The sequence below is a fragment of the Gorilla gorilla genome, chromosome 13 (genome assembly GCF_029281585.2).
Source record: "Gorilla gorilla gorilla isolate KB3781 chromosome 13, NHGRI_mGorGor1-v2.1_pri, whole genome shotgun sequence".
Classification (NCBI taxonomy): domain Eukaryota; kingdom Metazoa; phylum Chordata; class Mammalia; order Primates; family Hominidae; genus Gorilla; species Gorilla gorilla.
The window spans coordinates 71,302,963-71,319,401 of NC_073237.2; the positions used below are offsets into that span (position 1 = coordinate 71,302,963).

The 16,439-nt window shown below is 43.2% G+C and overlaps 1 protein-coding gene across 1 annotated transcript in view; it reads left to right on the forward strand.

The window, feature by feature from the left end:
• The first annotated feature begins 62 nt into the window (after positions 1 to 62).
• Positions 63 to 16,439, forward strand: part of OSTF1 (osteoclast stimulating factor 1) — a 58,582-nt gene continuing 42,205 nt past the window's right edge. Inside the window, exon 1 of the mRNA XM_004048142.5 lies at positions 63 to 451. Within this exon, the coding sequence (XP_004048190.1) occupies positions 418 to 451 (34 nt within the window). The 5' untranslated portion in view covers positions 63 to 417. The remainder of the gene's footprint in view (positions 452 to 16,439) is intronic.

Here is a 16,439-nt window from a genome sequence, read left to right on the forward strand (position 1 = left end):
CCTGCCCAGCTCCGGCCCTTCCCTATCGGGAGCGCGCGCGGCCCGCGCCACTGGCGCACGCCCGCTTCGCCCTCGCTCGGCTCCGGCTGGTTCCGCCGCCGTGCGCGCCGCCCGCGCTCCTGCTGCGGCGAAGCTGCCCGCCCGGGAGCCAATTAGCGCTCGGCTAGGCGGGGTCCACTTCCTCGTCGGCCCGGCGCGCGCTCTGGACTGCTCCGGCGGCCGCGGGGCGGGGCGGGGCACTCGGCGGAGCCGCTCAGCCTGCGTCCGCTCTTCCCGCAGCCAAGGGTGGGCGCCGGTCCTAGGAGGCGCACGGTTGTAAGCCAGACAAAAAGAACTGGGGTGCCCGGAGTGCCAGGTGGCGGGCAAGCGGTGGGCTTTTCGGCGGGGTCTTTAGGATTTGCAGCTCCTGGAAGCGAGATGTCGAAGCCGCCACCCAAACCAGTCAAACCAGGTGAGGGAGGTAAGGTAGGCGCTTGCCAGGTCCTGCGACCGGGCTCCTCCTCTGCAGCTTGGCAGGGAGGACCCGGCGCGCACGCGGCCCCGAGCCTGGCTTACGAGATCGGCCCCACCGGGATGGGCGCTCTTAGTTTTGCGTTCGCTGTTACGGAGGAGGGATCGATTTTGATAGCAAGAGGATTTCGAGGATTAAAATATATATATATATTTAAAGGGGAGTCGCCCTCACTTTTGCTACGTTGTCATTCGCTGAACCTTTCAGAGGGTGTGATGGCAACGTCCCATGGAAGTTTTCCGGAAAGACAGGGCCATTGATCTCCCTTTAAAAAATGTCATGAAATGATCTTTAGCCACTTCCTCTTTTCTCAGTGTTTGTCACTGTCAAGTTAGGGTTCCTGACCGGCCAGAGCGAACGGGAAGTGCAATGCCTGCAGGGTAGGGTGGGCGAGCGAGCCTCCCTCGGGACTTAAGCGAGGAGCAGCGTTTAAAATTGACCTCGGGATCTTGGGAAGAGCGTTTAGAAAAAAACCCTATACTCGCGCTCCTGGTGGAAAGAATCTAGGATGCGGCAGTGATCTCAGCTGTTGCTATTCGGAAGTGTCATTTTATCATCTCCTTTGCCTTTGCTCTCCCAAAGACGTTGGCGTGCTAAACCTGAGAGGGCTGAGATTACTAAATTCCTCAAAGCAGTTTTCTGGGCGGATTGTCCTTGTTCATTTTTGCTCTGTTCTTAGAATATTTTCTGTGATATGCAGAAATAAGATAATTGTAAAAGAAACGGACGTATTTTAATTAAAAGTTGTAACATACTGTTCCGCTCATTCATTTGGGTAGGTAATTAGAAAGGACTGACGTATTTCAATACTTTAAAAACTCTTACGTGCATTCATTTGGGTAGGTAATTAAGGGAAATACAGGAAATGGAAGATAAATGGCTCCGATGTATTCTTGGGTTTTTTCTTCCCATAGTGTAATTTCGGTATAGCGAAATGCTGAAATTTAATCCATTTACATCAAATTTAGAAGTAACTTTCGTTGCAAGAGATAAGAGTTTCAGTGATTACTTTTTTCCTTGATTTTCCTAAACTCTATAGCTTTCATACTTATCTAGTTTTGTTTCTTTGCGTTCCTGCAGTTGGAGTATGAAGTCCCTTTATTTGATAATCATGTACCTACGTACGTGGAATAGTGCTTCACTGAGGACTGACATCTTGGTGGGCTGAGTGTGAAGGAAGTTGCTAAGACTGGCTCTGCCCTGAGCAAAGATGGGGCACAGCTAGAGTTGGGTTCTGCATTGCATTAGATGTGGAATCTGATGAGAAATTTCCATTTTAAGTGCATATGTATGAGGTAGCTTTCTAAACTCAGGTGCAAATCAGGACCTTAAGTATCTAACAGTGCAGAGTTGTTCTTTGATAGCTAAACAATAATTTATCTTATTTTTTTCTGATCACCTGCTGCCTGTTGAAATACGTTAAAGAATGCCCTTTTTAAAAATCTCTTCAGGTGTATTAAATGCTGTCTATATTGCAAATGGAGGGACATTGACAGGTGTGTGTGTGTGTGTGTGTGTACACAGTAATGTATACTTGTGGGTTCATTCACACTTGGGGGTTTAAGGGTCATACTGTTACTAATTGTGGATACATTCCCAGGAACCTCCTTTCTCCTTCACATCAGAAAGCTTATGGTTAAACATGACGGGTGTTTAGAGGGAACTTTGCATTTTATTTTATTTTAATTTGTTTTATCTGGTCCTTGATTCAGGATAAAGGGAATTTTGAATCAACATTAATTTACAAATGAGATCCAGACACAAAGTTACCATAGAAATGGGTTTGCCAGTTTAGTAATTTACAGTGAGAAACATTACTGCCAATCAGAGTTGAAACTTTGTGTGGGCTAGCTTAGTTGAAAAAAAAAAAAAAAGCGATGGCCAGGAGCAGTGGGCCATGCCTGTAATCCTAGCACTTTATGAAGCTGAGGTGGGAGGATTGCTTGAGGCTAGGAGTTTGAGACTAGCCTGGGCAACATAGCAAGACCCCGTCTCAACAGAGTACAAAAAAACAAAAACAGAAATGTCCTATCGTAGTACTGTCCCACATTTACTGTGTGTTAGGCAATGGTATAGTCACTTTACATGTGTTAACACATTTGCTGCTCTCAACAATCTTATGAGATCAGTACCATTATATTGTTCCTGTTGCACAGATGGGGAAATAAAGATGCGCAGAAATGTTATTTAACTTGTCTAAAGTCAACAGTTAGAGTGGGGGATGTAGCAGGCAGGATTAAAACCCAGGTAGTCTGGCTTTGAAGTCTGCACTCTTTTTTTTTTTTTTTTTTGAGACAGACTCTCGCTCTGTTGCCCAGGCTGGAGTGCAGTGGCACGATCTCGGCTCACTGCAACCTCCGCCTCTCGGGATCACGCAATTCTCTGCCTCAGCCTCCCGAGCAGCTGGGATTACAGGCAGCCCGCCACCATGCCCGGCTAATTTTTTTTTTTGTATTTTTAATAGAGACAGGATCCAGGCTGGTCTTGAACTCCTGACCTTGTGATCCACCCTCCTCGGCCTCCCAAAGTGTGGGATCACTGCGCCTGGCCAAAGTCTGCACTCTTAACCATTTGCTATTCTGCCTTAAGTCATAGTGCTCCATTCACACTGGCGGTCAAATGTGTATTTTAGAGCTGGTGGTCAGGAAGTCGAAAGGGAGGGGCCTCTGGTCTACAGACTCTCTTGTCGCAAATGCACATAAAGGTCAGCCCCTGGTTGACAGCAAGGAGAGTGGTGTGGAGCTTTACTTTCTTGTCCTGCAGGCAAGCTGCATGGATAAAAATCTCCAAAGACAGCATGGGATTGGGGGCTTTGGGGTTGTATTTAATTTTTTGGTTTGTTTAAACCCTGCCTCATTCCAAAAGGACTTCTAGAAATACACATGATCTGAGAGAGAGGAAAAAGTAAAGATAAAGCATGGTCATCTAGAGGAAGGGAAGAATAGTAAGATGAAACAAGAGGAAAAGCTAGCTAACAGACAGACCTGCATGTGTAGTAAGGTCACTGTAGATTTGGCTCTCAGCTGCAAGCAGAGAGAAAAATCTCAAGATTCATAGTACTCATAAAATTAAAATGTGTCACTTGCTCTGAAAAGTAGTTATTTCAATGGCATTGAGATCTGAGACAGATTTTCCTGTGGGTTCTCTTAAAGTATTGGAGTGGCCTGGATATCTCTAGCAGAAATACAAGACAGAACATCCTGGCCATGTTTCTTATAGCTTCTTTCAGAGCAAGATTTGGGCAAAACAGCATGGCACAATTCAGTAGACAATACTAAAAGGAAAGGAGCTAGGTGAGTAAGGACAAAGGACTTGCTGGAAGATATTAAAAACAAGGGACATTAAGCTATAATGCAGGCTAATAGCATCTTTCCGGCTGATCAGCACATCCCCAACAGGGGACCGGTTTGTGGAAGGAGGCTGCCCAGGGAAGTCCCGGGCAGATGCTAGTGGGAGACCCTGGCCATTTTTGTACCATCTGGAGGATGGATCAGGGTTACCTTGTTTGGGTTTTTGGCCATATCCAGAATTCATTTGCTAAACAAATGTTTCTTAATAAATGTAGCTCATATTTTAGGCCCTGTGCTAGACACTGGGATTCCAAGGAACAATAATCTAAGGTGTCATTCACGAGGGTCCTGAGTCTAATGGGGAAGACGTATGTATCTACAGATATTACCTAGAGTATCCCATATTTACAAGTGGATGGCTGATCTAATTCATTTTGTTTTTTTTAAAAAAGCTTGTAAGTAAAAATATAATTTTTTTATTTTTAGAAAATTTAGAAAAAGGTAAACAATAAATATATAACTAAAATATAGAAATCATCCCTGTCATCTACTGATAATCACTATTTACATTTGGTTGAATATTCTTTCAGGTTTCTTTCTTCTTCACATCCATTTCATTTCAAAAAAGAAAATAAAAACAATTACCCTCAGAACAGCGTCTCAGCTTCCGTTTGAAATGTCTTGCTGTTGGTTGGCATATGTTTCCAAAAGGCTATATGGTATTGCCTGCATTCTGCTTGAAAAATCAATTCTGTCGCAGTTTGACCTTTCCTTGCTTACTGATTTTGTTTTTATAGAATCACTTTTGGCCACACAAGGTCTGTCATTGAAACTTTCTCCCTTAACTGTTATCTGTGCCACCATGGTACTCTACTAAGATGTGTTGCAATTTCGTAGTCTTCAGCTCATTCTTTATGATACCCTCTTTCTCTCTCTCTCTCTTTTCTTTTCTTTTTTTTTTTTTTTTTTTTGGAGATGGGATTTTGCTATGTTGACCAGGCTGGTCTTGCTCTCCTGTGCTCAAGCAGTCTTCCTTCCTAAGCTTCCAGAGTATCTGGAATTATAGGTGCTCACCACCAAACCTGGCTGGGACCCTCCTTTCCTTTTTCTGAATGAGTACAACCTCTTAGTTTTACACGTATAGCATTTATGTTGTTTTCAGCCACTCTCAGAAGCCTTGCAGTTCAATGAGCGTGAATCTGTCTGGCTTGTTAGAGTGTAGAAGTGTAGAAAACAGAACTTTTGTTCTCGTAAAATCTTTTTAAAAATATTTCATTCTGAGAGTAAGAATGGGCCAAAGGATACTGAATGAGATTTGGGCTGTAGAATCATCTCATTCTAAGCAGGTTTGGTAACTCTCTATTGTAGTTGGAAACCTGGTGTCTGACCTTGGCCATTTTTTCCAAATGGCTTATTGATTTTGGTGGTGAAAGTAAAGCATAAATATTTCATGTGCCTTGTGAAAATAAATTCATGGAACTTTGAAGAAGCAAATGTCAGTGTTTCAGGTTTTTTTGTTATTCAGAGTAAAAACATCATAAAACTTAAAAGACATCACACGCATGCTGCTTAAATAACATTTTTGAGAAAAAAAGGTTTTTATCTAAAATGAACTTAATTTTTATGTATTTTTTTACCCCAACAAAGGAATTAATCAAAAGTGAGGTGAAATATGCACGTGAATAGTCTTCTTTTATAAACTTGATACTTTTTATACCTGTTGGCAGAATAAAGCCTGAGAAACATCTTGAAAATTTCACAATGATGATGATGATGGGAATGGTTAACATATATTTGGCCCCATATGTCAGGCACTGCACCCAGCACTGTGTATGCTCTGTCTCCTTTAATTATTCTGACTTTCCTATCAGGTGGGTGGGTCCTCATATCCCTGTTTTATGGATGAAGTAGTACTTAATGAGGTCAAGTAAACTATCTAAGATCTCAAAGCTAGTGAGTGGTTGGTGTGACCTGGAAGTGGAACAGAAGCTTTAATTGAGTCCGTGCATATGAGCAGAGAAACCTGCCAGAGATGTTATTGGGTTGGACCTGCTTTTGTTGGACAGTCATTTTATTAGCTTATGCAGTTGTATTATTGGTATTTGGTTTGTGTAACTGCCCTCTTTCAATGGATCCTTATTAGAGCATTAAACTATGCACTTTTTGAGAGTGGAACAGTCTTTTATTTCTTTGTAACTGCACAGCCACTAAATCGTTATGAATGACAGATAATGTAAAACGCTTTGATACAAAAAAAAAGGTGGTTTTTTTTTTTTTTTTTTTTTTTTCCTGAAAGAAGGTGGGGGTGGACTCAGAGCCTGTGATTGGGCTTTTCTTGTAGCTTTACTACAAAGTAGCAAAGGCTGGAGGTTATGTGCTTCTGATAAGCATTCCTCCCTTCTGGAAATACTGGGGTCCCCTCCCTTGGGGTTTCAGCATTCCCACAATTTGACTTACGTGACTAGTGCAGTGAGATTTTCTAATACACACCTTATACCTCAGGGCATAACAGAACCCATTGCCAAAGTTGTTCTCACTTGCTTAATGGACAGGGAAAGACTACATTTAAAAAAAAAAAAAGATACAGGGACACCTTTCAGTGGGCTGATATGAGTGAGGTATCAAGATTCTCTATCAAATTAAAGGAGTTTCAGAAAAATGTACAGGCCAGGCACAGTGGTTCACACCTGTAATCCTGGCACTTTGGGAGGCCCAGGCAGGCAGATTGCTTGAGCCTAGGAGTTTGAGACCAGCCTGGGCAACATGGTGAAACCTTTTCTGTACAACAAATATGAAAAAAATTAGCTGGGCTTGGTGGTGCGTGTTCGTAGTCCCTGCTACTTAGGAGACTGAGGTGGGAGGATCACTTGAGTCTGGGAAGCCAAGATCGTGCCACTGCACTCCAGCCTGGGTGACAGAGCGAGACCCTGTCTCAAATAAACAAACAAACAATACAACACAAATATTAGAACCAGGAGAACTTCCTGCTTCTTTTAAATAACTACATAGTGTTCTGCTGAGCTCATTTAACCAGACCCTAATTAACATACTTCTGGATTGTTTTCAATCGTTTGTTATAACAAATAGTCTCCCAATAGTATTGTTGTTGCTTACACATGTAAATCCACAGGATAAAGTCCTGGCAGTGGGATTTGTTGTTTCAGAGGGTAAGTGCACTGCTGTTTTCATAGAAATTTCCAAATCGCTTTTCAAAGAGGTCATACCAGTTTACTTCCCTACCAAAAATGTATGAGCATGTCTTAAACAGAAAAATCTCAGTGCTTCTGATAGGAGATGTTATCAAAGTGTGATCAGAGGGCTGGGAAGCACGGGGCAAGGAGCTTGAGGCAGCTGAGAAGATGTTACGGAAGAGGAGTGATCTAAGCAGAGTTCCCAATGCTGAGTAAGAGTTTGCTGGGCAGCAAAGGGGGAAAAGTCATTTGATTCAGGCAGAAATGAAATAATGCATCCTCCTGTCCACATTTGTCTAACTAAATAAGGGCTAAGCTTCTTTCAGAGAAGTCAAGGAAATTTGGTATGTGCACGGAGAACTGTGAACCAGATAATTTTCTCTGAATAAAGAGAAGGCCGTTTGCCCAGTGTAACAGTTTGTGAAAAATGGTATTGCTTCACACAGAAAGCAAGAATTTAAATGCACACGTCAGCCCTCTTCACAGATTGCTTATCTGTTTCTCAGGGTGTTAACAGTTGCTGTAGGTGTTTAGTTTAGGGCAATGAGTTAAAGAGATTTAGCAACTGCAAATCAATTAAACAAGTTACTGGTGTGACTGCTGTGGCCCCCTCTTTTTTTTTTTTTTTTTTTGAGATGGAGTCTCGCTCCGTCGCCCAGGCTGGAGTTCAGTGGCGCGATTTTGGCTCACTGCAACCTCCGCCTCCCGGGTTCACGCCATTCTCATGCCGCAGCCTCCTGAGTGGCTGGGACTTACAGGCGCCCGCTACCACGCCTGGCTAATTTTTGGTATTTTTAGTAGAGTCAGGGTTTCACCGTGTTAGCCAGGATGGTCTCGATCTCCTGACCTCCGTGATCCACCCGCCTCGGCCTCCTGAAGTGCTGGGATTACAGGCGTGAACCACCGTGCCCGGACATGCCCCCTCCTTTTTATTCTTCCAGTCATTTACCACTTTATGTCTGTGCATCTGTAGGATTTTTAGAAAGCCACAAGGCAAATTTCTCAGCTTACATTTGGGATTAGAGTTGGGGGTTGGTTTTATATTTGTGCATTTTGATTGGCATGGAATTTAAAAGTCTTTAGCATCCCTTATAATTTGATAAGCTATTTTGGTTTTATATTCTTGGGACCGAAGAATGCATCTAATGTGGATCTTTTCTGCTGAGTGCTCCCAATTTCCAGGGAGCCTGAGGGCAATTTGAATTCAAATTAAGGGAGACCCTCTAACCAACTCAGTTTATACTCATGCTAGAGGGACTGTCTCAGGCCCTTTACAAGGGTCTCCCTGGCATCCCTACACTCCAGGAATTTTGCTTGGTTCTGAGAAACTCATGGATTCTATTTTAGGATTCCCGGCTTCCCAGCCAGTACTTACTCCCATGAGACAAAGAAATGACTACAACCTGGAGGTCATCTTGGAATGTCTGTGTGTCTTCGAGGAACTTCCTGACCAAATCCATATTTGGGGAGAAGATGCTTCCAAACTTTAGCTCGCTGAGTGTGGGTTAGACGGGGTTGGCTGAAAGAAGCCCCTCTAGGTTTTAGACACAGTTGGCAGGTATCTCAGACTCCAGAAGATTTGGAGGATCTCGGAGTCTCATCCTTCCTTATTTGAAAACCAAACTCTTATGCTTATGTCTGAAATGTTGACTACCCAGGTTCACAAGACTTTCTGGCTAGCATGTATTATTTCATTGCTTTTTTGGGCTTATTGTTTTGATGAGTCAGTGCTCAGATTTATCTGATGCTAGCCCTGGGAGGACTTCATCTGAAGGTATTCCTGCTGGTTTTTCAGGCAAGGAAAGTGTCCATGAAACTTTGCAACAGAAACCATTCCTGCCAAAGTTAATATTCTGAATGGTGTGCCAAACTTAAAATTGTTTTCGACCACATTTTTCTTTGGGGGAATAAATCATTCTCTTTGATCTCTCTGCTTTCAGGTCATCCAACCAACTGCTCACTAGAACCTGGGCCTATCCGAAGCTGAAATGTGAGGTAGGAGTCACTGCTATGGTGACTGCCTGCTTCCGCTTTCAGGGAACCCTTCCCATCTGACAGGGCTTCTGGTCCTTGCCTAAGGCCTTTGCACTCTTGAAAACCTGTTCTGTATTTAAATATTGGGGCTCTAAAGTGTAAACCAAAAATAAAACTCTAAACTCCCCAACCAATGGAATGGACCCCTCCCCTCAGCCAGATTTAACCTGAAAAGCTAGTTCAGACCATGATAAACTGAGTTATAATCAACTTTACGTTTTCCAAACATCAAGTCTTCATTGTCTTGATGGCCATTCATGAACAACCACATTTTTTGAGGATCTCATTGGAATCTGTGCATATAAAGCCCCAGACACATTTAGGTCTCCAGAGTTGGTATTACTGTTATAATCAACTTTATGTTTTCCAAACATAAAAGTCTAATGGGGGTTGGACATGCTTCATTATGAGTGGGATGAACTTCTGGCCCTCCTGCCGTCCCGTCTTTTTTTTTTTTTTTTTTTTTAAAGCAACAGCTCCATTAGCACCAATTTTGTAGTTAACTTGCTAGGTGACCTTTATAAGTCACTAGACTACTTTATGCCTCAGTTTCTTTTTTTTTTTTTTCTCTTTGAGGCAAGGGTCTGCCTCTGTTGCCCAGGCTGAGTGTGGTGTGATGATCTTGGGCTTACTGCAACCTCTGCTTCCTGGGCTCAAGCGATCCTCCCACCTTAGCCTTCCCAGGAGTTAGGACTGCAGGTGTGCATCACCATGCCTGGCTAATTTTTGTATTTTTTGTAGAGACACAGTTTTACCTTGTTGCCCAGGCTAGTTTCTTCATCTCATGCTAAATCTGATTTGAAATCTTCTTCATGGCCTCATACTGGCCTCTCAAATAATTTCTCACATTTCTGACTAATTTCATTTTGTGCTCCTTCTCCTAGATTCCTGGGCCATTTTCAATGATCCCCTTCCCAACTCCCAGCTACTCAGTGCTCACTCAGCAGCATGTGGATAGAAACATATGGAGGAATTAAACACACCAAGCAAAGGCTTTTCATAAGTCCAGATTTCCATGAGAAACAACAAAGAGATGGGAAAGGATAGGATGAGGGTTAGGAAGGGGGCGTAATGTACTAATAATTAGGCCTGATCTGATTCACTTAGGCTCTCGCTACATAGGGCAGAATTTTTTTTTTCTTTTCTTGTAGCTGTCTAGAGAAAGAGAACACTGGGGTCTCACTGCAGGAATATGTCTGGGGCTTTATATGCACAGATTCCAAGGAGACCCTTGCAAAATGTGGTTGTTCTTGAATGGCCATCGAGATACTGAAGACTTTTATGTTTGGAAAATGTAAAGTTGGTTATAACTCAATAACATCAACTCTGTAGACCCAAGATGTGAAAATACTACATATTCTACTAGATTTTAGAAATTCTCTGTGCAAAATATCATTCAGGATCCTCTTGTCTCCTCTCTTGCTGTTTTTTCCCATCTCTTTTGGAGGTGATAATTTTAAGCCATAGATTTAAATTAAGACCTTGCTTTACAGAAATCATTGTATTTGATTCCAGAGAGGAGGGTTTTCAGTGCTTATCTCTAGAAGAGGGAGGACTAATCTGCTAAGAGAATGATTCTCTCCCTACCCATCACTCTGCCTGCTATACTGGCAGAAACCAAAAGCCTCTTTTTTTCTTTTTTATTTACTTATTTATTTTAGAGATGGAGTTTCGCTCTCGTTGCCCAAGCTGGAGTGCAATGGCACGATCTTGGCTCACTGCAACCTCCGCCTCCTGGGTTCAAGTGATTCTCCTGCCTCAGCCTCCCAAGTAGCTGGGATTGCAGGCATGCACCACCATGCCCAGCTAATTTTTTGTATTTATAGTAGAAATGGGGTTTCATCATGTTGGCCAGGCTGGTCTCGAACTCCTGATCTTAGGTAATCCATCCACCTCAGCCTCCCAAAGTGCTGGGATTACAGGGGTAAAGAAAATAACATTTATATATTTAAAGAGATTCTGATAAATGGCTTTTTTTTTTTTTTAAATTAAGAAAAGCTCTTGTTGTGTCGCCCAGGCTGGAGTGCATGGCTCACTGCAGTCTCAACCTCCTGGGCTCAAGTGACCCTCCCGCCTCAGCTTCCTGAGTAGCTGAGACTACAGGCATGTGCTGCCAAGCCCAACTATTTAAAAATTTTTTTTGTACAGATGGGGTCCCACAGTGTTGCCCAGGCTGGTCTGATGGGGTCTCCATAGTGGGACCTCCTGGGCTGAAACAGTCTTCCCACTTGGGCCTCCCAAAGTGTTGGGAATTAGGCTGGGTGTGGTGGCTCACGCCTGTAATCCCAGCACTTTGGGAGGCCAAGGCAGGTGGATCACCTTAGGTCAGGAGTTCGAGACCAGTCTGGCCAACATAGTGAAACCCCGTCTCTACTGAAAATACAAAAAATTAGCCGGGTGTGGTGATGAGCGCCTGTAAACCCAGCTACTCGGGTGGCCGAGGCAGGAGAATCACCTGAACCTGGAAGGCGGAGGTTGCAGTGAGCCGAGATAGTGCCATTGCACTCCAGCCTGGGCAGTAGTGTGAGACTCTGTTTCAGAAAAAAAAAAAAGTGTTGGGATTACCAGCATGACCCACTATATCTGGCCAAAATGGCAATTTTAAGGACATAGAATTATACTTACGGGAATAAATTGTGTTGCTATGGCTTTAGAATTCAAACAAAAATCATTCTATTCATAGTTGAAAATTATTATAGTGCTCAAGTGTTAGTTTTCCACTAAGTATCTTAAAACCAAAGGTAAAGAACTACAATTTGTTAGGACAGATAGCAAGAGATAGCAGGTTACTTCTGCATGTAGACAGTGGGTATAGAAGGATATCAAATTCCTAGTGATTATTCTGAAAGCCTACAATTTAAATGACCACTGCATATTGGTGGCAAGCCACTGCCCCAGAGAGCACTGATTTTTCCTTCTTCTGTCTCTGTGAGCAGAGGTTATTCTCACTGCCACGCCATCCACATCTTAAACAGTAAATAGTTCTGCAGGCTCAAGGGCTTGGGAGGGGACCAAGGCATTCCTAGAAGTTTAAGAAAAGATTCCATTGTCTCCATTTCCTCCCTCCTTGTCCATGTGCCCATGTTCATAAAAAGATAAAATGATCTTCTGGGCATCCATCAGTGAAAAAGAGTTTTTTTAAAAAAAAGTCTCTGAGGCCAGGCGCGGTGGCTCACGCCTGTAATCCCAACAGTTTGGGAGGCTGAAGCAGATGGATCACTTGAGGTCAGGAGTTTGAGACCAGCCTGGCCAACATGGCGAAACCCTGTCTCTACTAAAAATACAAAAATTAGCCGGGCCATGGTGGTGCATGTCTGTAATCCCAGCTACTCGGGAGGCTAAGGGAGGAGAATCTCTTGAACCTGGGAGACGGAGGTTGCAGTGAGCTGATATCAGGCCACTGTAGTCCAGCCTGGGCAACAGAGTGAGACTCGTCTCAAAAAAAAAAAAAAAAGTCTCTGAGCAGCTGCAACCTCAGGGGTAGGTCTGACCCGGGGCCTTGGCGTGGCTGAAGGTAAGAATTTGACCGTGGAAGTATTGTCACAACTCTCCCCCACCTTCCAGGAGAAAGGGGGATTTCGGCAAGAATGGTCCTGTAATTTACCGTATTTTAATTACAGCCCCAGAAACCACAGCTTTTCACTTCCTGGCCTTCCCGTTCTCTGGGGAAATCCTAAAGGACTCCATTCTCTTGTGCTTCCCTTCCTCCACCCCTAATTTGAGCTGGCTTCGAAAATACCTTGACATTTCTTAGGGTTAAAATTCTCCCCTGGCCTTTTTGGGAGTCACTTGGACTCCTTCGGTCTTTCCAGATCCTCTTGACTTCTGCCTAGCCCCTCCTTCCCGTAAACAATCTCGACTCTCGGGACCGGGCCAAGCTGGAGAAAGGGCTCACCACCTAGGCTGTCTAGGCGGAGCCCTGGAGTGGAGTCAGGGCGTCAGGTCAGACATTTCCAGGTCACCAGGCAAGCCACTTTTATGATAGGAATGTGGCTCTTAGGAACACAACACCAACCTTTTGAAGTAGCACTGCTGTGACTTGAGAGAGGATGCAATTAGGGAAACAATTTTCAGTTTAAAGGCTGTTTTCTTAGTGAGTAGATGATCTTGGAAAAAACAGATGCTTTGGACAGCTTGTTAGTTTCTCATAGATGACCTTTCTGAACTCGTTTTCCTCTTTTTGGGTCTGTTAGAATTTGAGATATGGACTTTTGTGGAGGCTCTTGTACGTGCTACATAAGAACATTTGAATCCTTCTGTTTTCTGAACATTTCAAAGATATTGATAATCCTTTGCTCTTTATTTTTTCCTCTTGTGTTTTATAATCTTTCTCCTATGTCCAAAGTTTGTATTATTTTACCAGAGTTCTAATATTAGCTAGAAATAGTAAAATACCCTCAGCTACCAACTTGGCCCCTGTGTATCTGTTGGGTCAGCTTTGATTGAGCTCTTAGCTTAAGCTCAGTTCTGTCTCTAGTGATTCCCATTTTGTCTTCTTAGATGTTGTGTATATCCTGGTCTCTATATCAGGTTTGAAAGAGGTTGCACTATAAATAAAGGGCACATTTATATCATCATGTTGTCTTGCTAGCATGTGTCTTCATAGAGAGCCAAGAGTAAGGCCATTTAAAAAATTTTTTAAATTATTATTTTCTTTAGAGATGGCTTCTTGCTCTGTCACCTAGGCTGGAAGGGCGGTGGCACAATTATAGCTCACTGCAGCCTCCTGGGCTCAAGCTGTCCTCCTGCCTCAGCTTCCCAAGTAGCGCACATTACTGTAGGCGCACATTACTGTCCCAACTAATTTTTTGTTTATTTTTGTTTTTTGTAGAGATGGGGTCTCGCTCTGTTGCCCAGGCTGATCCTGAACTCCTGGCCTCAAGTGATCCTCCCACCTTGGCCTCCCAAAGTGCTGGGATTACAAGTGTGATCTACCACACCCAGCCAGTGAGGGCATTTTTATAATTTCATCTCTAAACAGTGGATGCACACATTGATATGTGAAATGCTCTGGCCTGGTGTTTTTTCACCCTGTGAGTGGTGAATTGGTAGGTAGTAAAGTCAGTAAAATTAGTCATGACTAGCGTCTTGAAGAAAAGAAAATAGAATACAAACAAAAAATATCAGAGTGAATCACTCAGAGTAAGGATAAGAAATTTTTATAAGACCTTTTTTACGTTTTATGAGTGTGTGTGTCCTGATATGAAATATATTTCTTCCTACGGATCTCGAAAAAGTTTGAAAACCTCTAGCATCCGCTCATGCCCCAGTTTAATCTCTCGCCATCTTTTACCCCAGGCTTCAGGCATGTTGATTGACTGGACATTCTTAGACCCTGCTTCCTGAACCCCAGACCCTGCTCTTTATTCTGGGGCTGCCTGATCCTGCCCCCTTTTGCATGGGTAACTACTGTTTGTTTTTTAAAATTTTTTCTACTCCAGTGGCATCACAATGAATAACTACTTTTATCTCCAAAATTAAAGTAGATGTCACCTCCCACAATAGCTTGCGCTGATCATGAAAGCCTCCTCACTGTGTTAATTTAAGTGTCCCTATGTTCTCAGTTTTGTGGGTGTACTAGGCATGGCAATTTTTTTTCATGATGAAGTCAGGAAGAGAAAGCGGATAAGGAGGACTCATATTAGTAAATACATTGCTGATAAATCAAACACAAGTAGGCCAGATTATAAGCTCACGCTTATAATCCCAGCACTTTGGGAGGCCCTGGTGGGCTGATTGCTTGAGACCAGGTGTTTAAGACCAGCCCATGCAACATAATGATACTCTATCCCTACAAAAAATAGAAAGAAAAATTAGCTAGGTGTGGTGGTACGTGCCTGTGGTCCCAGCTGCCCAGGAGTTTGAGGCAGGAGGTTTAGGAGTTCAAGATTACAGCAAGCTATGACTGCGTCACTGTACTATAGCCTGGGCAACAGAGCAAGACCCTGTCACAAATAAATAATAAATATATAAAATAAAATACAGGTACCTTGTAAGTTATTCTTCAAAAGGGCATTAAAAGAGAACACATTTTCCTGATTGTATGTGGGATACCTATTCATTGTAGACAATTTAGAAAATAAAGAAGAAAATAAGTATGACTCATAAGTCTACCACTCAGAGATAACAGTTAGCATTTTGATGTTGTTTCTTTCCAGTTTTTCTTCTATGCAGATTTTTGTTTTACATAGCTGATTGCATATATAATATTACCACCAGCCTTTTTTACATAACAACAAAAGATAAGTATATACCCCAGAAGCTAAATTTTAAGGGACACGATAAACTCTTATTTTTAATTATGGTAATTCCCTCTGTTGCTAGAGTGCTGGAGTGCCGGAGTGCCAGGCTGGAGTGCAGTAGCACAGTCTTGACTCACTGCAGCTTCCACTGCCTGGGTTCAAGAGATTCTGTCACATCAGCCTCCCAAGTAGCTGGGACCCACAGACATACACCACCATACCCAGCTAATTTTTTAAAATTATTTGTAGACAAGGTCTTGCTGTGTTGCCCAGGCTGGTCTCAAACTCTTGGGCTCAAGCAATCCTCCCGCCTCAGCCTCCCAAAATGCTGAGATTACAGGTGTGAGCTTTGTTTGCTTAAAACAAGCATTACGGGCTGGGCGTTATGGCTCATGCCTGTAATCCCACACTTTGGGAGGCCGAGGTGGGTAGATCGCTTGAACTCAGGAGTTCAAGGGCAGCCTGTGCAACATGGTAAAATCCCGTCTCTACTAAAAATACAAAACAAAAAAAAAAGTAGCCCAGCCCCAGTGTGGTGGCACAAGCTTGTAGTCTCAGCTGCTTGGGAGACTGAGGTGGGATGATTGCCTGAGCCTGGGAAGTCAAGGCTGCAGTGAGCTGTGATTGTGGCATTGCACTCCAGCCAGGGCAACTTGAGTGAGACCCTGTCTCAAACAAAAAAAGCATTATGGCCAGGTGCAGTGGCTCACACCTGTAATCCCAGGGCTTTGGAAGGACAAGGCAAGAGGATTGCTTGAAGCTAGGAGCTCAAGACCAGCCTGGGTAACAGCAAGACCCTGTCTTTACAAAAAAATTTTTGAAAAGTTAGCCGGGCATGGTGGCTGTAATCCCAGCACTTTGGGAAGCTGAGACAGGAGGATCTCTTGAGCCCAGGAGTTTGAGATTATACAGACCTGTGATAGAGCCACTACACTCCAGCCTGGGTGACAGAGTGAGACCCTGTCTCTAAAATTAAAAAAAAACAAAAAAAGCATTAGAATATCTCTTGCTGGGATATCATGTGTGATAAATTTTCTAATATACAGGGTGAGGATTTCGATAATGCTGTCTTGCCAGTAAGGAGAAACACAAGGAGTAAGTCCCAGAATAATGTAAAAAGGTATAGTAATTAATAGTAGCTAACATTTATGGGCACATACAACACATCAGG